The 24695-nt window shown below is 45.1% G+C and overlaps 1 protein-coding gene across 4 annotated transcripts in view; it reads right to left on the reverse strand.

Annotated features, from left to right (window-relative positions):
- Window positions 1-24695, reverse strand: part of ESRP1 (epithelial splicing regulatory protein 1) — a 61549-nt gene that overhangs the window by 19688 nt on the left and 17166 nt on the right. Inside the window, exons 5-14 of one of the 4 annotated variants that reach the window (XM_075920381.2) lie at window positions 17196-17294; window positions 17052-17106; window positions 13348-13458; window positions 13105-13237; window positions 12952-12994; window positions 10175-10476; window positions 7365-7583; window positions 6167-6365; window positions 4167-4335; window positions 576-1116 (exon numbers count right to left, since the gene is read on the reverse strand). In XM_075920381.2, the coding sequence (XP_075776496.2) occupies window positions 1101-1116; window positions 4167-4335; window positions 6167-6365; window positions 7365-7583; window positions 10175-10476; window positions 12952-12994; window positions 13105-13237; window positions 13348-13458; window positions 17052-17106; window positions 17196-17294 (1346 nt within the window). In that variant the 3' untranslated portion in view covers window positions 576-1100. Of the gene's footprint in view, window positions 1-575; window positions 1117-4166; window positions 4336-6166; window positions 6366-7364; window positions 7584-10174; window positions 10477-12951; window positions 12995-13104; window positions 13238-13347; window positions 13459-17051; window positions 17107-17195; window positions 17295-24695 lie in introns of those variants that run through there. The other 3 variants (XM_075920380.2, XM_075920379.2, XM_075920378.2) reach the window with 3 other exon arrangements.

The raw sequence follows: 24695 nt of genomic DNA on the forward strand, positions 1-24695 counted from the left end.
GAGGTGCTTAGCTATTCATTTTTGTCACATTAAGTGGCTGACTTTGATAAGTGACATGATAGGCAAGCGTAGGAAATTTAGCTTTTCAGATGGGCGGGGGGAGGAGAGGAAGCTGGAAAGATAGGACCAGCCTTATGGAAAACCAGCAAGAGAGGACAGTATAGGCTTGGCTGCTGACTGGAGAGCCCTTGAGATAGGAGGAGTCAGGACTAGGGTACACCCTGGCCCTGAGCCACTACACAGCGGCTGGCTGAAACTCCTGCAGCCGCCACGTGGCGAGTGGCTGCTGGTGTTTTAAAAACAGCTGCTCCATTGCACTGGCATCAGGGCCTGGGTGATGGGGGCACGGGGAGGGAGAAAAGAAGGGGCCCTAGCTGGTGGGGGGGGGGGGAGCACCGAGGGAGGGAAAAGGGGCCCATGGCCATAGCCCAGCCCTCCCTGGTGGCCAGGGGGAGAGCCAGGGTTACTACCCCCCAGTGACAGGGGGTTAGCAAGCACAGCAAGCAGGGGGCACAGCCCCCTAGTTTCTCAATAGAATTTCATTCAGTAACAAAGTCAGTCCAAGAAGACATCTGTGCAGTTTAAAAACAAATATATTAAAACCATAATGGATCGGCACTTAAGAGGAAAGAACATAAACGTCCATTTCATCTATACATACAACAATCATGATTCTTGCAATTCAGTGTACGAGAAGTGTGGTTGTCCTTAATGTTCTCCAGATGAAGTGGTAGGAGTTAAAGGACATGGCCCCTTACACCACGTGGAACACTTGTGTACATGTGTATAGGGAAATGCAGTACTGTAGTTCTCTGAACTATCAAGGGAGGAGAGCCCATGACTGTTGAATCTGTAGGACAAGAGTCTGCAGCATTTGTTTGCACTGCTGGAGAAGCTCTGCTATGTTCTGGTTGCATCTGACTTTCCTTTGGAGTTTCCTGGGCCTTCCTACAGGGTGCTTACTGTTTTCACCCTCCCGGCCCCTTGCCCATGAACTGATGCAGCACTGATTTGCAGAACGGCACATTCAGTGAGATCCTAAGCCCTCTGCTTCTTCTGGCTCAGACATTCCATGGGAGTGGAGGGGGAACCACTTAAGGCTAGGAACGGCAACATCTGTGGATCACACACAGGTATCGTGGTCAGCATAGTCACAATAGAAAGTAAAGATTCAGAAATCCCTTCCCTTGCTCCCCAAAAATTTTACACCAGACATTCTTATTGACACTTGTGCTTCAAGGTACTCCCATGAAGTACCATGAGCACTGGTGAGAACAGACAACCAGGAGTGAGGGAAATGACGAGGGAATTGCTCGGTTTCATGAGCTGTGTGTATAGCGTAATGACACTGACAACAGGCTAAGCTCCCTCTGAGCTGTGCAGCAACCTAACGAAGGCTGCACAAGTACATCTCTCCCCTGGCCCTGGAGCTGCCGTGGCAAGGCGCCTCTCCCAGGTGCTGCTGTGGGGAGAGGGAGGGCTAGGAGCAGTACTCTCTCCTCCCACTATTGCCCCCAGGCAGCCTGCATCCCAAACTCTTCATTCCAGACCCCACTACAGAGCCCACACTGGACTCCCAGCTGGAGTCCTCATTTCTCCTCCCCACCCCCCCAACCTCCCATACCCTCAACACCCCTTATCCCCAGCCATGCCCCAGAGCCTATAAGCTTCACTCCACCCCACGCACACATACCAAATCTCTGCCCTCCCACCCACACTCGGAATCCCACCAATCCATGCTTGCCACACATCACCTCCATATTGGGCTTATAAAAAAAAATAATTCCATGAATGCAAGGAAAGAGTTAGAGGGAACATTGACCATAGGCAGTGATGATTTTATCTGACTTCTCTCCGGAGGGTAATACAGAGCACAGATGCTTATATCCTGAAACCACCAAGGAAACAGTGCCATGGCACCTGGCAAAGTTATTATTGTATGCAGTATAGTTGTAGCTATGTCAGTCCCATGAGGGAGACAAAATGTGGTTGAGGTAACATCTTTTATTGGACCAACTTTTATTATTCTATAAAAAAATAAAAAAAAATATGTGTGTGAGTGTGAGTGTGAGTGTGAGTGTATATATATTATATATATATATATATATTCCAAACCACAAAGAAATGTCCTCAGAACGTCACTTTTCCAGATCTGAAGACGACCGCAGTATGGCTTGGAAGTTGGTCTCTCTCACCAACCAATAATTGCCCTGTCTCTCAAATTATTACTGACTGGCATGGGAAAGTATCTTTATCAGAGGAAGAATTAAGGCTGCCATCCTTAAAAACATTCTGGAAAAGACTGCAGAGTATCTCAAGTTTCTTTGAGATCACTCAGGTGGATTCAAGGGATATCCTAGCGCACATAATAATAATAATAAAATAAAGTTCCACATAGCCCCACTTGTTTAACTCTGCACTTGATTTGACTGTAGCACTACCTCTTCTACTATAAGTAAATTAATAAAGAGTCAACAGCTTTGTCCCGGTAAGTTGAGGGCACCATCATTTTAATGGACAATAAATTTACACACTTACCCAACCTTCCTTCCCCAGCATTGGGTTCACTTGTGCTCGACTGCTGAGACCAAGTGGACTGAGGCAGAGTCTCAAATAGGGCCTGGCTCACGGTGTAGCTGGAACTCCTGGTTTCAAGTGCCCCATCCTCATTCCCCTCTTACACGTCTTCACTGGGGGGGCTTGTAACTTGGGTTTCTAGGAGGTATCCACAATGGTCTGTGGAGTAGTGGTGGGGTCTCCGCCAAGTACGGAATTCAGCTTTGTAAAAGTAGCAAGTCTGTAGTTCGGCACCAGATCGAGCATTGGCCTCGCTGGTCTTCCAATAGCCTGATGTAATTTCTTTGCTTTCACATGGCACTGGTGCCAGTCCCTGTTGTACTACTTCTCCTGCACCTCCCCGCACAAATCATCTGCTCATATATAGCCACCTTCTCTGGATAGTGTGTAGCTGTGTTTGTAAAGCCTCTTCTCACAGGGCCAGGAGATCCAATATCTCTGGTCTACTCCATCCCAATGTATCTCTGGAGTATGTAGCTTGCATGGCCAGCTGGGCAGTTTTACACAACAATAGAGAGCTGCAAGGTGTGCTTGCCAAGCTGGGAAATCTGGTAAAGTCACTCTCAAATATGAGACTTTAAAGCAAAGAGAGACTGTTTGGCTTCTGCAGCCCCTAAGCAGTGGCATTTACCACTCTGCTCACAATGGTAAGTGTCAGGCATTGTGGAACAGCTGCTAGAGGACTGTTAAGGTTGACATAGGCAACCCTTTGCATTTGTGCCGCACTGGCCTCAGTAAACCCACCATGGCTCAATGCTGCTCAAGCGGACGGTGTTACTGTGTCACTGTAATGGGGCACATACATCAGTGGGAGACAAGTTTAGATGTGCCAACCTACTTGTGCATGTTTCTACATGACATGGCATGGCACAAGATGGCATTTGATGATCTAACTTTACATGCCAAGCCTGGTCTATGCTATAATCTCAAGAGTATGAAGTACTTTGCTGTTCCAGTCAGAATGAACTGTTACCTTATATGTGCAAAGTGCACATAAACCCCATTATACCCCACCCACAAGAGACTGGTGTTTGTTTCCCTTAACCAGAAAAAGCTAAACACCATCAGATGAGAGAAACAGGGGATGGAGAAGGGAAAGAACATAAGTCAGTCGACTTGCACGGAAACACTTGGGAATATGTATATAGAGCCTTTCCCCAGAAAAGGTTTACAAAAGCCTTTAACTGCACAAAGCCACTGAAAAGCAGTTCTCTCTAGGCTGGAAGGCACCCATCAGAACAAGTTAAGGGAAGGAAGAGGCAAAGTTCTGGTAAAAGACATTAGTGCAAACCTCTAATTCTAAGATGCAAACTATGGGATTCTTAATCACCACAGAAAGCCCCTTAACCAAAAGGACAATTCCTAGGGAGAGGCAACAACAAATCTGCTAAATCATTTAGCAAGTCACACACTATTCACGTAACCTATATTTTACACACACATTAAAACATGCCACCTGGACCTCCACCTGTGGAGTCTGAAATAACTACCCTGATCAAATACTGAACAGGCTGTTCTCTAAAGCACAAGGCTTGTGAAATCCGTGCATTTGCTGTAAATGGACTTTTGTTCCTGCCTCATTTCCTCACCTGGGATAATACGCCATGTAGTTCATGAAAAGCTGAGAGCCTGCTGGATAGTATGCTGTGGAGGGTTGGAGTGTTCGTGGATTCAAAAGCACAGAGGGTTGATAAAGGGCCGCTTCTGTTGGAATAACTGCTGCAGAAGCTGGGAGTGAGTAGGAAGGAGGAGAAAGACCTAAAGGAATTAAAGGAGGATAGATTAACATGCTTCACAAAATTCCAGCATATTCAGTAAGACAAAGTAAATCTAGGGTCTTTCCAAAATGGAGAAAGCTTCCTCACATTTTTCCATCTACATAAAGTTATCAGTGTAGAAACGGCAAAACAAAAAAGGTAAGAGATAGTACATAGCAAGCACCTCTTACTCCCAAGGTTGTAGAGAGGCATATGATAAATTGTTCTTCTTGACCAAAGGACAAGACACATAGCTATGGACATAAAGTTGCAGCAAGGGAGATTTAAACCAGACAACAGAAAAAGCTTCTTCAGTGACAGCAATTAAACGCAAGTTGTCTAGGGAGGGTGTGGAATCTCGTTCATTGGAGGTTTTATCAACAGGTTAGACAACACGCAGTCAATCTGTGGCATTCAGAGGCTGTTGTGACGGCCAAAGACTATAATAGGATTCTAAAAAGAACCAAGTTAATAGAGAATAGGTCCATCAATGGCCATTATCCAGGATGGGCAGGGATGGTGCCCCTAGCCTCTTTGACAGAAACTGGCTATGGGTGAAGAGGCTGGATCACTTGATTATCTGTTCTGTTCATTCCCTCTGGGGCACCAGGCACTGGCCACTATTGGAAGATAGGATACTGTGCTAGATGGACCTCTGCTCTAACTCAATATGGCCATTATTATTTTCTCAAACACCTGTAGAGATGGTCTTAGTCATGCCTCAGTGCAGGGGACTAGTGAAGTCTCCTCCTGCTCTACCTTTCTAGAATTCCGCCATTAGTGGGAACAAAGTCTCTTTCCAAAGAGATGAGCTGGTTTACTGGTCTAGTTTCACTTGTCAGTTAAGTCTCCTTTTTTCAAAAGACAAGGGCAAAGCTTGAGTGTCCAAGATTAGAACTGTCCATTTTCCGCCATTATACAAGGCATTCTTTCAACAGGCCCTTTATGTTACTCCTTCGAACTTCCCTCCATGTCACTACTTCACTGAACAGGATGAAGCAAATTCAGGAAAACAAAGGGTGTCTCTTAAAGCTGTATTTTAGGGACCAGCAGTTGTGAAGAGACCATCTGATAGGAGAAGGAGAGGAGCTGATTTATCACAATCAGACCAGCGTAGCTGCATTAGGGATGTAAAGTCCCATTTAACCTGTTAACTGCTTAAATGGGGGCCAGCTGCTCCAGCAGTGAGCAGAGACTGTTCTGGCTGGGCAGGAACAACCCTGCCCACCGGGCTGGAGCAGGCCCCTACCCAGGTTGGGTGGGGGGCAGCTCCAGCCCCTGCTGGTTAACCATTTACATTCCTAAACTGCATGTCCAGATATCTATTTCACTTAACTCCATGCATTCTACAAGTCCATGGAAGAATTCAAAGGGTTAGTAGCTGTTCAGAAGGTAGAATATTTGCATTTAGATCCTGAAAAAAGCCTTATCAGAACACAAATTAGTCTTTAAAAAAAAGGGAGAGGCACAGAGTCCATGCAGACAGTGAAACTGATTCATATTTAATTTTTAAATGTGACTTTTTTTTAAATTGAGTTCTAGGTGGCCAAGTTTCCTTTCAGAGTCACTGCTTGTCAAGAGCAAGTTAGGTTGCAGAAAACAAGTTTGTCAGTGAAAAAGCAAGAGTGTAATTTGAAATTAATTCTTCTTCAGTCATAGTAATCCACAACCAAAAAGGAAAATGATCACCAGCTACTGCTGATTTCAGATTGAAAAGCCTTGCATTACCGCCCCCATTTAATGTACTTTACAAAGAACTGGGAAGAAGAAAGAAGCTCCAACACCTACCAGCACACAGCGTAGACTAGCGCCAAGACCCATGCAAAACTTACATGGTAACTTACATGGTGGTGGCGACAAGCCATTTCGATTTAACGTGCCCCCCATTAATACAAAGTTCATCTCCTCTGCAGAACACTGAAAGACTTCAATGTATCTGTCCTTCATTGTTTTCTTATGACATTTCTGTGCAGTGGAAAAAGCTCGGTCTGCAGATTTCATCTGGATAAACGCATCTCCTGATGGACGGCCCTGAAACCAAGAAAAGGAAGATGAGCAAATATGTAGTTCTGATGTAGTACCAAAACAAGCATCACTTGCAAGGTTAGCAGCATCTTTTACAAAGACTATTTGACCATCACCACCCAAACTCTTGTACCAATCAATGGTTCTAATACATTTAAATTCTCACCAATACCTGGGCCTATGGTCTGTCCACATGTTTGTCAGCCTTCTGCTATTTGTTTTAAATAGCTAGGTAGGATGTACTATAGAGAAGAGCTTTGATTATTTTTATGGCTCAGAATAGAAAATAAAAATGCCACACACAAGGGGCAACTCCAAGTATAGTTTAGGTAAAAGTAAGTATCTTAGAGGACCTCTCATTCTAGTATAAGAGCCTCTTTATGTAGTTTAAACTTATGTTACTTGAAAAGAGATTTAAACTAAACTCCAAAACCCAAACACAAAACCACCTCCTCCCCACTGTTACATCAGAATAAGAATGCCCGTCTCAGGGGTAGGGTGTGTCAAAGGGTGAATACTTGTACAGAGGCTGCACCATTATAAACTGGGACTCTCTGGTCTGGCAACATCCGTGGTCCTGCAGGACCATGGATATTCCAGGATCAGAGTGTCCTTGCCCCGATGCAGAGGTCAGAGGCCGGGAGCCCAGCACCCAGCTCAGTTGGACTGGGGCGCAGGAGCCAGTACATGGCAATTGAAATAATTCTTTGTACACATACTGATAACAGAGTTTACAGTGGACTTTTTAGCAATCTGTCTGGTACACTGGGTCGAATATTAAAAATATAAAAAGTGTTTAAGTAGCTAGATTCTGTGTGAGACTATTATTTCCATTGCACTCTTGGAGGACTGAATCAGTAGCTGCCTCACTTTTATGAATTTAGGGCTATCAAGGCTGCTTCCCTCCTATGCTGCTAGCAATCAAGCCTGCAAGGTATCATGTTTAAAGATGCAGTGAATGGTATGCTGGCAACACTGACTTGTATTCCTCTGTTGTCAACCTACCTGATGATTTAATACCAGGTGAACCCCATGGGTCCGTATATTTGCAGAAAATTCCCCTAAGAATTCCAAGATGTCCTCTATAGTGGCAGAATAAGGAAGGCCACGCAGACGTACGCAGTCTCGGATACTGGTCGGAGGTATGAATTGCTGAGATAATACAGGAAGGACAGGTGGTGCCGGAAGGGGAATGAGAGGTGTAGAAGAGTACCTGTTCAGCACCTGCACAAAAACAAAGTGACGAGTCCTCAAGCTTGTTCTGCATAACTGAATGTAGCTGGAATTTTTGTAAGTTACAGTCAACTTATGTAATGCTTAGAAGGTAAGTCATGTAGGCACTGGGGTTTAATCAAGGATAAAATACAGCTGGAATTAATAAGTTCTGAAGAGCTTTATTTTAAAACATCATCTTGGTCTGTTTTGGATCAGGCTGCAAATTGCAGCACTACCGTATTTTCCGGCGTATAGGGCGACTGGGCGTATAAGACGACCCCCTATCTTTTTAATTAAAAGATAGGGTTTCATCTTATACCCCAGCGCCCCTCCGCCTCCTTTGCTCCCGGTGTCCCTGGTCTGCTGGAGATGGTCCCCAGCAGACCAGAGGCACCGGGAGCAAAGCCGCCAGGAGCGCCTGGGCTGCCCCCCCGCCGGAGCCCCTCCGCGGCTTTGAAATCCTCGGGGGAAGCCGGCGGGGGGGCATCCCAGGCGCGCATGGGATGCCCCGCCGCCGGCTTCCCCCGAGGCTTTCAAAGCCGCGGAGGGGCTCCGGCGGGGGGGGCAGCCCATGCGCGCCTGGGATGCCCCCCCGCCGGCTTCCCCCGAGGCTTTCAAAGCCGCGGAGGGGCTCCGGCGGGGGGGCAGCCCATGCGCGCCTGGGATGCCCCGCCGCCGGCTTCCCCTGAGGCTTTCAAAGCCGCGGAGGGGTTCCGGCGGCGGGGCATCCGGCGTACAAGACGACCCCCGATTTTTGGGGGATGTTTTTTAACATCAGAGGTCGTCTTGTACGCCGGAATATACGGTACATACCAGTAAAATCCGAGCTGATTATGTATCTTACATTTATATAATGCTTTTCATCCTGCAGCATCCCAAAGAACTCTGTTACATGGGCAAGAAATGCAGCCACCCCCGCTGACAAAAGCTGCAGCTGTTAACCAACACATAAGACTATCCCACTGAATAGGGGGAAGAGAAGAGTCCTGAAACTAGAAGATTTGTTTCATATGCTACACTAGTGCAAGCCACCATGTAATGATTTTAATGACGGAAGTAGCCCAGATAGTAACACCATCTGTCAGGTAAAAGTAATTAGATTTGACCAAAAAGAGGTTACATTTTAGATTTATTGTTGCTAGTTTCAACAAGAAGAACTCTGCCTAGAAGTTATTTGAATATTCAACAGTTTACTTTAATCACATCTATGCAAGACTTCTATACGTAGAGCAATATTATGTACAGTTTTCAACAGTGCATATGTAGCGTGGACAGGCAGAACCAAACTTAGGACCTCTGGAGCTTAGTGCACAAGCCTCTACAGTTTGAGCTAAAGAGCCAGCTGGCTCTCCACAAAGGCTGTAGAGTACACTCATTCTTCCTCTTTAAATGGTTTAAGTGTCACTACATGAGACAGTGAACCACATCTAGCAGGTGTGGGGGTTACATAAACGGATTGACACTTTCTACGGAGCCCTAACACTCGACATATAAAAATCACTAGGTCTGCATGACAAGATGTCATTTCTGCCAAGGACCAGGCTACACTAGAAGTCCCACTGTTAATACCAATTAGCCGAGCAGCATGCGCATGCTAGTGCAGTGGTGGGATGTTTCCTCATCACTGCCAAGTCTACAAAGTTTCGGTAAGCAAGACTGGCGCATAATGGACTGCTAGTAGTCAGTTCAGCACACTGTTTGCACCATGGAGCGGGCTCAGTTTCTGTAAGCAGTTGGCAGATCCTATTTCCTTGCAAGTCTTTATGTGGTACAATATCTAGAGTGCATAGCTCCCTTCTGCTGCTGCCCTCAATCTGTTTCTTACTACAGAGATTGATAAGTTACAATGATCAGGCCTCTAACCCACTAGCCATTGTTAGACAGAAGTTAATATCCGGTAACTAAGAATTTGAACTCACAGAGAACAAGGATTCTCTTGGTCGTGGTTGGTTTGTGAGAATTTAGATAACATTAGATAAGTTTACTAGGACCATCAACTTATGCTCTGTACCATGGGAAAGCAGAGTATTTACATGATTTTTTTTTTTTTATTTAAAGACTCCTGAGTGGTCTGTAAGACCATCTTGAAATGCAGGGCAGCTCAAGAGATGAAAAGTGAAATTGTGAAGCTCTACTTGTGAATCCCAATGATTCCACATCAAGTATATTCAATTCAGAAGTTCTTAATATAACTGCCAGCCCCCTGACCACAGCCTGAACGCCATCTTCTGCATCATTTCCAATTAAAATTCGGCAAGCCAAATGAGGTCTTCTACAATGCCTGTGCAAACCTTGCACATGCTGTAGGCTTGCACAGGTACAACTGATTAGATCATAGAATATCAACAGGATTATTTTCTATTATGCTGCCTGCATGGCTAACAGGAGTTTAAAAAAAAAGTTAATTAGCATACAAACAGGGATCAGAACCCTTGATGATTAAAAGATTCACAAGGTACATTTTCTTGACCTTGAACATCCTTAGGGGTCTTGAGAAATTGCTTTTTGTCTCACTGTGGGAAGAGTGTTAACCTCTACCACTGTGTATTCCTAATGGGTTCTTTGATTCAAAGAGACCAATTTGGAAGCTTTCACCTTACCTGCTGAACCTCTGCTGCTGTGCTCCTGAAGAGTTCAATGTACCTTTTACCCAGCAAGTCCTTATGTTTTTTTAGTGCATTTTGTGCATATTCTTCACAAGCAAACAACACAAAAGCATCTCCTGTTGGCCTGTTGTCAGGGTACATGACAAACAGGATTCCTTCCTTTCCTCCTGTTACTGGACACTGCTGGCCAAAAAACATCAGCACTTCTTCTGTCGTTGCATTGAAAGGAAGACCTCGCATCCGTACAATCACCTGGTTTTCTTTGGATAAAAACTGAGCTGCTTCATTGGAAGTACCTTTAACAAAACAACAAAATCCAAGCTGACATACCAGACACATCTAAGATAGCAATTCCTTCCCTATGTGGATTGTTTGCACCTAGCACATAGAATTGAAACTTACATTGTTCCTCCCCATTAAAAAAATCTCATGGGGAGCCAGAAATGCCTAGACTGCAGCTCCTTTGATTGGTTAGATGAGAGACCCACCTTCACCCAAGAGAAAAAGTAGGTTGCGTTTTCAACAGAGTCTATGCCCAGTCTGCGAGCACTACTGTCACGTGGTATCATAGATGCTGTTGGAATGGCTTTTATGGTGAATTTGAAGCCTTGTTTTTAACTACCTATTTCTAAAATTTTGTTGTTTCAGACACCTAACTACCCCAGACAATAGCCTGGGAACTACTAGCAAAAAAGTGCATTTAAGAAGATTCAGGAGTTTGGTTCCATTTGGATACAACTGTCGTCTTTAGAAGTTTGCCAATTTTGCCTTCAATAACTAGAGGGGAATCTATCAGCATTTCTTGTGCTTCTAATTTAAAACCACAGTAAAATCAATAAAGTGAATTTTTTACAGCCAGCTGGCAAGCTCTAAGGGTGCCAATTTCTAGTCTTACCCCAAAACACATTAGCTTTCCAGAGTGAGCGTTAAAAAAAGAAAGTCAGATTTTGCAACAGTCTCCCAATCAACCTCTTGCCAGTAGCTTGTACAATACTATGCTGCATGTACAAACAGCCACAAACCTTATCACCTACAGAGTGAAATGCAAGAGCCATCTGTTTGCCATTGTTATTAATATGATTAACATGCACATTCCTTATGGGTGGAGTTTTCATAAGTACTTGTGGTGACTAAAGAACACAAGCCCCGCTGTAGGACTTAGGTTTCTAAATCATTTAGATGCTTTTGAAAATCCCATCCTCCATCTCTAAGACTGAGGAGGAGGAGACTGAGCAAACCACTACTGTATCCAATTTTAGGGAAGTGTGTGTAAGATTAAGTGAGACTGATCACCATGTAGACCCAAGTTCAGCCTAGTTCTATAGCTACAGAAGTGCTATGCAAGTAGCAACACAAGTGTATCTGCACTGCAACCCAGGGACTATCACCAAGGGTCAGAGGAGTTCATGTTCATGCCTATTCAGTCCTTTGTCTCTAGCTGGAGTTGCCAACAGTAGCTTTTTTTCTGAAAAATGGACAGGATAATCTACTGGGAAACAGATTGTAAATTGGGTCCATCTAGTGACCTATCGTATGTCTAGACCAGGATTAAAAAAATAAAGGTGGGAAAGAAGAGAAATAAATTTAAAGCTAAACTTTAGGAAAAGCACAGACATGCCAATCACACATACCTCTGCTAGTGTAGCCATACCTCTCGAAGGGGAAGGCACCACTATGCTCCAGTACCACCCCTCAGCCACACAGTACCCTTTTAGGGAGCCTTTTAAGTTTCAGATTAAGTGGTATCTGCTGCTTCCAAGTACTAGGTTACTGCAACCTGCAGGGAATAGGTCATTCCTATATCATGCTTGTCTGGTCCCTGATAAATGAGACCCAACAATGCAGATGTGGGTGGCAGCTAGTTGGGCCCCCCCTCTCTCTCACATGGTCTTAATGGAGGCACTGAGAGAGATAACAGTGTGACTGTTTATAAAGACACACTTCTGCAACCTTCCAGTGTTTGGTGATGAACTTTTCCTGGGAAGAAAGATCATTTTAGGATACAGGAAAGGTTTGAGCTGTTTAATGAAAACCAGTTTTGCCTATCCTTATAATTAACTAGCATTTATAATTTGAAACTCATTTGTATACAAAAAACAGAACAAGAAGAAGAGAATTACAACATGACAGTTCTGAAAGAATCTAAGTTATGTGTTTCTAACATTGATTATATGGAAGACTGGGCCCTCAGGAAAATTGTGTCTCAAGTAGGGCTGTCAAGCGATTAAAAAAAAATTAATCACGATTAATCGTGCTGCTTCAAAGGGGCAGCATTGTGGAAACACCAGTGATTAACGCGTATTAAAAAAATTAACACGTTAATTCTGCCCTGCATTCATTGCAGGCATTAACGTGCGTTAATTCACAGCCCTAGTAGCAAGTGAAGTTCAGCAATAAGTCTGGTACAATCTTTAACTGATTGCTAGAAAGGAAGAGAGCATATAGAATTTCTTCATATAAAAACAGTAGCGCCTCAGGAATCAGAACCCCATTTCTAAGTACCGGTTATACAGAGTGGAGACAGTCCCGCATTGCACCAGACACCTTACTGTTTTTATGCAAACTGATGCATTGCAATGAAGGTGGGGGGAGGGAAAAGAAGAACACTCATGATCCGCAAACTGTGGTAGTAATCTCAGCACATCAACTGCTGATTCACTCAATGAGCCAATTGAGAGATCATGTTGGACAAATAGTTTACAACTGAAGCCAAGTTACAGGTGTTCATTGGAACAGAACCCTATCTCCACACACACACACAAAAGGATTACCTCCTGCAATTTTAAGGAAATCTTCACCTGTTGCCTTGTACACCTATAGAAAGAAGGGGAACTAATCAGTTTGATGGGATTACGGATGCCATGCCCCATATAAGAAATTATTTAAAAAAAACAAAAAAAAACCCAAACATTGGTGTAGCATACCTCAATGTACCGATTTCCCATGTGGTGCTTGTGTCTTTGTAGCGCTAAATCTCTATGTTCTTCATTTACAAATCTCACGAGAGCTTCCCCATTCCTCCTTCCTTGTGCATTGAGACAGAGTGCAGCACCTCCCCTTAAAGAGTCAAGAAAATGAAAAAGGAGGCCCAAAAGTGAATCACTGGAGCAAACCAAGCACATTTCCTTCTTGCAAAGCCATAAACATATATATTGCTGGTAACTAACTTGGCAATATTTAGGCCTTTGAAGAATCTTGCAATGTCCTGGTCAGATGACTGCCATGGTAGGCCTCTTGCTCTGATTATGGTGTTATCATCTACGAGTTCCATCTTGCTGCTTCAGATAAAAACCAAACACACACATTAAAGCTTCCTCATCCTCAACATTCACCACACAGACTTCAAGCTTAACTGTAGTTTATTCATAAGCTTGAACTTGTGTTCAACATTTGTCAAACAAGGGCTAAGATTGTTAATACATTTGGGAAGACTGCAATTGTAAGTCATGAGCATATTTTCCCTTCTCTGGTTCATCCCATCCATCCAAGTGCCATTTCCATTCATTTCTGTTTACTGTTCTCTGCTCTACTCTCCCTTTTCCTCTCAGTCTTTGCACTATCCACTGCAGAAGTACTTTCACCATTTTTCAGGTAAGAAAATTAAAACAGGATATCCTACTTGTCAAGGACCAGAGGTGGCTAGGTCTGCACAGCGATTATTATTTGTATTGTGATAGTGTTGGGGGCCCTGGTCATGAGCCAAGACTCCATTGGACTCAGCACAGTACAACCAGGATAAAGACAGTCCCTTCCCAAAGCTTAGAATTCAAATCCCATGCTTGAGCCACAATAATGCTACATCACATGTCATTTAGCTGCCACCCATGTTGTGACTAAAGACCACAATGGCAACTCAGCACAGGCCTGACTCAGCTCCAGACACTCAGATAGCAATCAGTAGGGATTCTGCAAGACCCAGGCAGCCATAAATTGGTCAAGGGCATCATCTCTTCTTCCAGCTCACACAAAGGCACCACATAAAACAAGATTCAAAAGCCAATCGAAGGTGATGATGATCAGTGTGACTTTCACTAAGCAAGTTAGTGACAGTCTTTTAGCCCTACTAATTGGCTTCTATTTCTTTACCTTTTTAAGACTACCTTTGCACTGAAAGCTGAAGATTCACTTGTCATCCCCCTGTAAGGCAGGCAGCATGGCATTGTTTACATGCTTCAGAGGGACAACAGATTAAGTCTGTAACCAAAAAAAGTTAAAAAACCCCAACAGCAGCCACCTTAAAGGCTAACAAAACACACAGATGGTATCATGAGATTTTGTGGGCACGAAAGCTCATACCACCATCTACATGTTGCAGCACTTTAAAGACTAACACAAGACCATTCAAGAAAATCTTAAAGAACGTTTACATGCTGTTCATGTTGGGAAGCTTTACTCATAATCAAAAGCACTAGAAAGCGTGTTAAAAGACTGGATTACTGGAGCACAGTTCTGCAGCAGAGGGCTGATTCTGCAGCAAATTTCACAGCACCGAATTTACAGAATATGAAGTCCATTGATTGTCTTTTACATATCTGATTGGGCATGACAAGAATCCAGTTGCCATGGCTAGATAACTGTCCTTGATTGTTCCAGGAAGCTGTGCTGCGCAACTGGGAATTGCTTCATCTGGCTTAGTTTTGGATGAGATTATTTCATTATACGAAATTAACCTTCTGAACGTGGTCACTCTTCTCTATCTCCCCCTCATTTTTAATATAGAAAATTATAGCTACAAATTTCTTAACTATACAGATATCAGAGTTATTGGATACTGGTCTGAATCATGCAACTTTCTGAAACCCAAAGGCTATGGCTACACTGTAGTATAAGCTTTTCCACAAGAAGGCAAGTGAAGCGTGGCGTGGAATATCGCTGTTTCATTTGCATAATTAATTAGCAGCTGCTTTTGCGCAAGAGGTTTTTGTGCAGAAAAGGAGCTATGTAGATTGCTCCTTTTTGCACAAAAACCCCTCTTGCACAAGAGCCATTCTTCCTCACTTTTTCAGGAAGAATGGCTCTTGTGCAAGAGGGGTTTTTGTGCAAAAAGGAGCAATCTACATAGCTCCTTTTCTGCACAAAAACCTCTTGTGCAAAAGCAGCTGCTAATTAATTATGCAAATGAAACAGCGATATTCCATGCCATGATTCATTTGCATAAGCTTTTCCGCAAGAAGGCTACAGTGTAGCTGTAGTTTAACAGTCCATGTTAGGGCACTGGGACCCAAAAAATAAAGCTCTGCTACTCACTAGCACTCTCATGCATTGCATCCAAACAAGTAATTGAACCAAGTGAAGTAATTGAACCAAGTGTTACACAACAGCAATCAAGGCAGACTCATTTTATAGACTAAAAAATTAGTATAATTTTTATTTTGTGAATAGATCGTGCTTTGATCTGTGGAGTTCATTTCAACCATTTACTGGATTCATTTAAAGTAGACATGCACAGAAGAAATTGCATCTTACAGACTAGAAGATTACCAGTAGTCTACAGGAAGAGCACAAAGATTCTGTTATTTCAGAATGCAAGTGCTAACCCTGCTAAGAATATTCCTTTATACAGATAGTTCAGTACTGCATTAACTCTTTCACTCTTGTATTCCATTGCACATTCCTATTCAGCTTGCACTGTCATACCCACATTTCATCGCTTTTATCTAGATTTTCCCCTCATTAAACAGCATTTTACCAGATGCCAATATTTATGGTGGTTTTAGATCACAATATTTCTTGTGAGTTACTGAGCTAGAAGGAGCTGCAAATAAAAGTAGCATCTGTGACTGTGACCACACTGTTTACTCCCTCTTTCATAAAGATTCTAAATAAGACCAGTTCTTTGATACACATCTATTGTGCTCGCTGTTTAGAAACCATGTCGTAATACCATTGAGAGGAATCATAAGTGCTAAAAAGAGAGGCACGAGATTATAAAGTTTGCATCATAACTAGTATCACTGCAAATGCATAATCTGTGCTGACATTACTAAAATACACGGTATCTAATATCCCTACTCATAAATATGTTTAGTAATCATGTAGCTGCAACAATTTTTAGCAGTTACTATAATACTCCCCAGGGTGGGGGAGGCAGCAGTTAGTGCATTCCCATGGAGCTCCCTGTTCCCCATGCAGACTGGCAACAGTGAGGGGTGGCAGCAGCCCCTGTCTTTTGGGGAGGGGGGGGAGAGAAGGGGAAGAAAAAACAGGCAGCTCTGTGGAGCCAGTGCTTGTAACCAAACACTGGCTCCCACCTCTCCCCCGCGATGCTCCACTGTGGGAGGCAGCAAGAAGGAGGCAGGCAGCTCAACAGCACCAGCTCTGCCTCCCTGCTCTTGCAGCTTCTGTGACAGAGGCAGCAAGGAGGAAATGCGTGTAGTCATTTGGATTAACAAATAAACCTAGGCTTATTGGTTAATCGTTTAAACAGCTATATACTAATATCCCTATTTCAGAGGACACTGTCATTTATAATTTATTAGAAAAAAAACACATTGCTTGCCATATTGTCTTCGACACATGATACATTTCCACATCACTGCTGTAGTAAAGAAGTGTATTGTTTTCCTTATCGCTTGAAACAAATAAAGCCAATATCAATAGGATTAACAAAAACTTCTTTATCCTTGTTTAATAGGATAGCGTGTTCACTATCATCATTGATAATTAAACACAGCTGAGGAGATAGTAGCAGTTCCTAATCAATACTAAGCAACCTATTATTTTTTCCAAAGCAACTTCCAAGCAAAATAAAGGACTTGAAAAAAAGACAACCACCACTTGCAAGTGTAGCCGAGTACAGAAATCTTAATTGTATGTCCGGTTTTAGATTTAGGTCCTAGCTGTAGCACTTATAAAAACCCCACTAACTTACCAGGTACCACTTTCAAATTTGTAGTTCACTCTTTCTGGATCTGCAAATCTGTGATCTATAAAACATAGCAGAAATTATTTCCCCCCCTCCAACATTCAGGAGAAAAAATAAAAAGCCAAACCCGAGTTTACAGCAGTTACTTACTGTATACATCAGAAATTAGCGTTAAAATAATATTCCCCATATCTTCCACGTGAGACACTCCAAAACGTTGTGCTGGACTACTCTTTTCAAGGTTTAAATCTATAAATTGGAGTTAGGTCAACAGTAATCAAGTAAATGAGCTTATAATTGAACAGAATTCCCCACAATGTACATAGGCCAACAAACTTCCATGGAATCCCTGACAATTTATTTACACGTACTATTTTAAATCTGTTTTCTTGTTCATGATATACAATTGTATTCACAGTTCAAACTCCTTCCCACAATCACTACCACCTACAATACAAGATCATTTTAGGAAGCATTTGGTGACAGCAGAGATGTTGAAAGAGCACCCATAAACCAGACTAGACTGAAGTCTTATGGTGAGATTTGAGATCATTGTGACACCCCCTCACCACCACAGTAAAATGCTCCACACAAATTAAAAATCCTCTTTTCTACAAGTCAGGAAAAGCGATATTAAAACAATGATTAGACACTCATAAAAAGCTATCAAGATAGCTTAGTACTTCCTAATATAGATTACATGGCATCTCTGACAATTTGATCCACTCTGTAGATCTAGCATCTCTCTTCCTACTTGGATACAAGTCAGAAACTTTTTCCAATTTTACCGATTTGCACAAAGCTTTTTATTTTATTTTTATTTTTTTAGGGGAGATTGCTAACCCAATGCTGAAAAAATAGTAAGACTAATTATTAAGGGTACATTCTGTTAACCCACAGACTACCTGAATTCCTTCTTTCATTTGGAAAGATGTCAAAGTGAAAAGCGAGAATAAATCTTCCGGTGGGAGGAACTGGCAGAAATGGTTTGTTTTGGATTGATATCTAGTGCAGTGTTTCTGAAAGTGCTCCGCAAAACCGCTTTGAGAAACATCAACTGGTCGACCCCGTTTATTTCTGGCGCTGTAGCCACGGAGGCTTATAGCTCCCATTGGCTCCACTTGGTCCTTTGCGGCCACAGAGAGCTGCGGAAAGTGGCGTGGGCCGGGCCACCACTTCCCACGGCTCCACTTGGCTGCAAAGAGTGAGACAGAGCCAATGGCAATGGAGGCTCCATAGCCGCAGAGCCAGTAAATAAACAAACCGGGGCAGCCAGTTAACCCTCAAAGTGGTTTCGTGAAGCACTTTCAGAAACACTGATCTCATGAATTTACTAGCTACTTTTCTCTCTTTGGACAATGGTTACAGTTTCAATAGCAAATGCCACCATGTTCTCACATCATCTCAATTGTACAGGTTGCATCTCTAAAATCTGGGATTCTCTTGTCCGGCAAGACCATGGATGTTCCAGAATCAGAGAGCCCTGGAGCTGCAGGGCAGTTGGGGCCCAGCCAGCAGGTGGCTCATCGGGGCTGGGGGGGAAGAGAAGGGAGAGGGTGGCACAAGGCTCAGTGGGGCTGAGAGCCATGCAGCCCATCTGGGTTGGGTGGGGGGCAGCAAATCAGGGAAACATCATGTGGCTCAGCTGGGCTAGGGAGGGGCTGTGAGCTAGTGTGTGGCTTAGCTGGGCTGCTTAGGGAGACAGGAAGCTGGCCGGGGAGGGGGTGGGGAGACAGAGCTGAAATTGACTCCCTTAGTCCAGAAAAAAAAATCCCTTATCTGGGACCAGTCAGGTCCCGAGGGTGCTGGACCATGGAGGTCCAACTTTTACTTACTATGTTATTTCTCATCATTACATCAAACTCCAAAGTTCTTTAAAATAGAGCAAATTTTCCCCTGTTGGGTAAGGATTTTTAAAACGAGTTAGGGGAGGCAGTTCTGCTTCTGTCCCCTTTTTAAAACCTAGTTATGATGCTTATGTAAAGCTCTTTAGGATATTCTTCCATATTGTTAACCTTCTGTTTTATAGGGGAAAAAAAAAAATCTCATCTTAAGCTGTGGTTTTTAACCAAGTGTACTCTTGGGGATACATGGAAGTCTTCCAGAGGGGTACATCAACTCATCTAGGTGTGTCTGGTTTTACAACAGGCTTTATAAAAAGTGCTGGTGAAGTCAATACAAACTAAAATTTCATGACTTGTTTATACAGCTCTATATGCTATACACTAAAATGCAAATACTATATTTATATTCCAGTTGTATCAACCTAGATTTATAAGTGTATAATAAAAATGAGAAAGTAAGTAACTTTTCAATAATAGCGTGCTGTGACTATTTTTATGTCTGATTTTGCAAGCAAATGAGGTGTAGCTTGGGGGCATGAAAGAGAAATCAGAGTCCTGAAGGCACTGCAATTGTCTAGATCAGTGGCTCAACTTTTCCCAAAGGAGAGCACAGACATTTAAGAGAGGTACTGGAATTGGATTAGGCTATGTTAGGGGCAGCCCACCTGTTCCAGACAAAGAGCCACAATAGCAGTGGAGACAGTGCGAAGAGCCAGGGTAAAGTTGTTGAGCAAAAACACAAAAACAAACAACAAAAAACCACACCACATGGGGGGAAAATAGGTGCTGGTGTACAACAGCTTTATTTTGGGAAGGGTGGGGGGGTTAACTTTTTCCCCAGGTTTTCGTGGCCCTGCCCTTTTTTGGGGGGGGGGGGCCTCAACAACTTTGCCCTGGCTCTTCATGCTATCTCCACTGCTATTGTGGCTCACAAAAAAAGCACTGGGAAGGGGTGAGAGGTGCAAGCTCTGGGAGGGAATTTGGGTGCAGGAGAAAGTAGAGAAGAGGATGCTAGATCAGGGAGGGGGCTCCAGGCTGGAGAGTGTTGAGGTTAGGTGGAGGGTTGGGGTGCTGAGCAAGCCACAGGCTTGTGGCTGAGAATGCACGAGTTTGGACTGGGGTGCATGAGGGGCTCAGGACAGGGAGGCTGGGAGTAGGATGGGCTCAGGACACAGATTTGCAGTGTGTGGATGGTGCAGAAGTGTTGTGGCAAAAGACTGAGGATGTGGGGATGCAGGAGTTTGGGAAAGTGAGAGGCTCAAGACAGGGGGTTCCAGTGTATGATAGGCTCGGGTTTGAGGGCGGGGGAGGAGGTTCAGGTGTGTTATGATGCTGCGGCCAGATGGAGCCGTGGCCCCAATTGGGGGCTTGTTGGCCAGGCTTCTTTTTTAAATAAAATGTCAAACAAAATGTTTCAGCGTTGTCTTTATTTATGAGAGGGGCGGGGAACCTGTTTTGAATCACTGACCCACAGAAAAGTCAATCAGGGCCACACAAGAGATGAAAACAAAAACAAACAGAACAACCACTCCAAAACCCCCAAGCCTTACTAATGTGGCCCCAACTGTGCTGGTGGGGACAGGGTGCTCGTGGGGGGAAGGTCTAGCAAGGAGGAAACAGCTGGGGCCACTACCTGGGGATCCCAGGTTTCAGGAAGCGTGCTGGCTGCTCTTCCCCTCCACTCCCCCAAATAATTCATAATAATTCATTTTTTTTTTTTTCAATTCTTCATCTCACTTCATGCCACGTACTATTACCTAGTGGAACATGATTTAACTTCAGGATTTTTTTTCCTATTTATACTACCATCCCTCCCCAAAGGGAAACACACCTCTTTTTTCACTTAGAATGTAAATGAATTTGGGCCTGTCTACACTGGCAAGTTACTGCACTGTAACTTTCTCTTTTGGGGGCATGACACCTCCCTGAAGTGCATTGAGGTAAGGGCTGTAAAGCACGGGTATGGGTAGTGCTATAGCATGCTGTACCACTTAAGTTGGGGTGGGGAATCTAGGGCCAGATGGGGCCCCCAGCTTGCCTGGATTTGGCCCTTGGGGTTCTAGCCCTGTGTTGTCCTCACATGTGGAAAACAAAATATACTAGCCTGGGCCCTTCTAGACTCTTGCGTATGAGGAGAACGTGGGAGAGAGTCTTTTGCCTTCTCAGTCAGGGGTCATGTCAATGTGGGTGGTTTTTTTGTTTTGTTCTTGGGTTTGTGTGCGGCCTCAACTGATTGTTCTGCACGTCAGTGGCCTCCTACCTAAAAAGAGTTCCCAACCCCTGCTTAAGTACAAGACAAAGCCAGGCACGCCTCAATTTTACTTCCCAGTTCCAACACCAACTCACATTAGGCCTATTTGTAGACATTCTTTCCCCACCATCACCACTCTGTCTCACTTTACACTTGCTACATATAAGCTTCCTCCCATTCCTTTTTCATTTAGCTTATCCCCCATGGCTTTCAATACTGGCATGCATCCACCCACCCCAAAGTGTGTCACAGCATGACAGTTCCTCAGAAGAGGCATATTTGAGGGAACAAGGATCTTTCAAAACACCAAGACCTAAAGGATATACAGGTAGTCCCCGACTTACGCGGATCTGACTTATGTCGGATCCGCACTTACGAACAGGGCTTTTCTCGCCCCGGAGCTCGTGGGCGGCAGGACCGCCCACAGCGCAGCAGTCCCGCCACCGCGTCATCCGGGGCAAGAAAAGCTGCTCTAGGTCTCCCTGGTGTGCTGGGGGGGGGGACTCCCCAGTACAGCAGGGAGACCCGAGCAAAGCAGGACCCCGCTGCCCGTGCGGCTTTGCTCCTTTGCCCCGGAGCAAAGCTGCACAGGCGGCAGGGTCCCCCGCCTCTGCGGCTTTGCTCCTGTCTCCCTGCCTCTCACAGCAGGGAGACCCGAGCAAAGCCACACAGGCGGTGGGACCCCGCTGCCCGGGGGGCTTTGCTCCTTTGCCCCAGAACAAGGCCGCACAGGCAGCGGGGTCCCCCGCCTCTGCGGCTTTGCTCCTGTGCACAGCAGGGAGACAGGAGCAAAGCCGCACAGGCGGCGGGACCTCTGCGCCTCCGCGGCTTTGCTCGGGTCACCCTGGTCTGCTGGGGGGGAGGGGGCACAGCTAGTGCCCCCCCCCAGCAGACCAGGCTTTTGTTGCGGGACGCTTGGGGTAGAGCAGCTGGGGTGCTGCCAGGTTGGTCCTGCGGGGACCTACCCGGCAGTGCCCTAGCTGTTCTGTCCCAGGAGTCCAGATTCAGCCGCTGTTGAAACTGATCAGCGGCTGATTCCAGGAAGCCGGGGGCAGAGCAACTCTGCCTAGGGCTTCCTGTAGTCAGCCACTGATCAGTTTCAGCAGCGGCTGAATCTGGAGCCAGTTCCGACTTACATACAAATTCAACTTAAGAACAAACCTATAGTCCCTATCTTGTACGTAACCCGGAGACTGCCTGTACCAAGATTCCAATTCAACTTCCAGAAAAAAAATTTTTTTTTGGCTTGACTGCAAGAGCACAGGGTTTCTCCAAAAATGAATGGTGAGCAAAGTGGAAGGATGCCAGCACCCCAAAGACCACCTCCCTTTTCCACAGGAACATGGTCCAAATTTGAACCTCCCCCACAGATCCCATGGCAGATGTATTAAGCTTCTCCATGTATAGTGACAAACACCAACTGCAGACATCCAACTATGGAATGCCTGAACAATGTGTCACACTATCATTTTCCAAGGATACATCTGCCCAAGCCCAGATTAGCCAATGTACTCTGCTCTCTGGTTGCTACCTCAGGGACCCCATCAATCACAGGGGGCAGGAGGGAAGACACAGAAATGAGTGAACTTCAACTATGCACTCCAGGTCGCACCAACACTCCCTCAAATTTGGCTCAGCTGCTCCCTCCCTGACAGAGGGGCAGTTAGGCCAAACCTAAGTAGCACTGAGACCCCAGTATGCCAGCTCAAAACTGCACACAGGTACCTCTTGCTCCATTCCTACAGTGTACAGGGCTCCAAAATGCTTTCACTTGGCACTCTCTCTGCTATCCATTCCATGTCACTTGATACAATTAATTGTATCATCAACCTAGACTTGGACAGCTAACATTGTAAGCCCAAAGAAAGGCTGTGCCTACCACTATAAGGCCCTAATATTTGGTGCCCTTTAGGCTCTACCACAATAAAAATGATTAATAGATAAATTAAGATGAAAACTTTTCTGAACACTGAATTTTAGTTGTGCTCCATCGAATGCTTTTACAGCCTTACTGAGACATTTTGCCACTGTTATCCAGATTCTGTTCAGCACATTGAGTTTTCATTGCTTTAAAAGAAATATAGATACAGCCCAACAACAGGGACCTTTTCTTCAAGGTATTAGACTGCTTACCCTTTCGCAAATATTCCTCAGTAAGATAGTCCTCCTCCCACTAAGCCCAGAAAGAAGCAAGACAGCTATTCTTGATCCAATTATATCCTCTATTTGGTATTTAGTGGCACGCCTGATCTTGAGGAAAAGGAGTACGAGTTATCTGGAGACTGATCTAGGAATAGTCATACAAGCTTTATTCATTCCACCCTCAAGGCATTCACAACAATGGAAACTGGCTTAGCAAGCTCTGCAAATCAAGAAAAGCAGTGAATTAGGATGGTACAGAGGTACAAAACGAACAGTCCCTGCCCTTCTGTATATTTGCACACAAGTTGAACAAAATTTCCTGATATGCCACGAGTGCTGTTTCTTTTATGGCTTTTTCTGTGGAGTTCATGGTCATGTTACATTATTTTCACTCCTTGGTTTGACTTAAACACAAACAAGGTTTGCCACTAACAGTAAAACATTCATTGATTCTAGAATACAGCTAGCAGAAGAGACCTCAGAGAAGATTCCCAGTTAGGTAGGACAAGTTCTTCCTCAATTCCCTGAATTAGAGATAGTGCTTTAAAGGGTGCCATTTCCCTTCCTTAGCATCCCAGCAGCCATTAGCTTTTTTGAAACAATTACTTCGGATTTCCACTGGGATGGGAAAGCAGAGTGCTTTCATGGGATGGTGTGGCGGGGCTGCCCCCTGAGCCACGCCGAACAGGCGCTGCTCGGCATCCGGGGGGGGGTCGGCCCGAGATTGCCGTGGCTGAAAACGCCGGCAGCCCCGCCGGCTCGCGGCCGCGGTGCGGCAGGAGGGGAGGGGCTACTGTGGGAGGAGTTCCCCCGCCCTGACAAGCCCTGCCGGCTGCCCACCAGCAGCAGAAGCAGGCAGCTATAGCCCCGCCCCGACCTATGACGTCAGAAGGGACATCGCCGGTGGGACGCTTAAAAGAAAAGCGTCGCCGCCATGGCAGGGGGAGGGGGGAGAGCGAGGAGGAATAGCGTGCAAGGCTGGGGGAGGGGGAGAGTCAGGCGACACCCTCGGGGCTGGGGGCAGCCCACACCCGGACCATATTCCCGCAGCCCTCCCATGGCGGGGGTTGCGGTAGGGTCGGCAGTCTGTCGGCCAGGTACAAGGTAAATACTCCGAGCGGGGAACGCCGGGGGTGGGGAAAGGAAGCAGCCCAGGGCAGAGCCCATCAGGGCTGGTGGGCTGACGAGTTACGGCAGGAGCCCCATCAGCCAGACCAGAGCAAGGTAGTTCCGTGTCCTTAGGACCCTGGGCTGGGGCCCTGTGAGTGAGGGCGGGCCCGGGCCCCCCTTTCCCCCACCCCGCGGTTGGGGGACTACAACTGCGCCAAAGAAAAAAAGGTAAATCACCTAAAAGTCTGGCGGAGAACCGGAGGTACCGGCCAGAGACCGGGGTACACCGGGGTACAGATGGAT

This window comes from Pelodiscus sinensis, chromosome 2, assembly GCF_052426305.1.
Source record: "Pelodiscus sinensis isolate ZL-2025 chromosome 2, ASM5242630v1, whole genome shotgun sequence".
NCBI classification, from domain to species: domain Eukaryota; kingdom Metazoa; phylum Chordata; order Testudines; family Trionychidae; genus Pelodiscus; species Pelodiscus sinensis.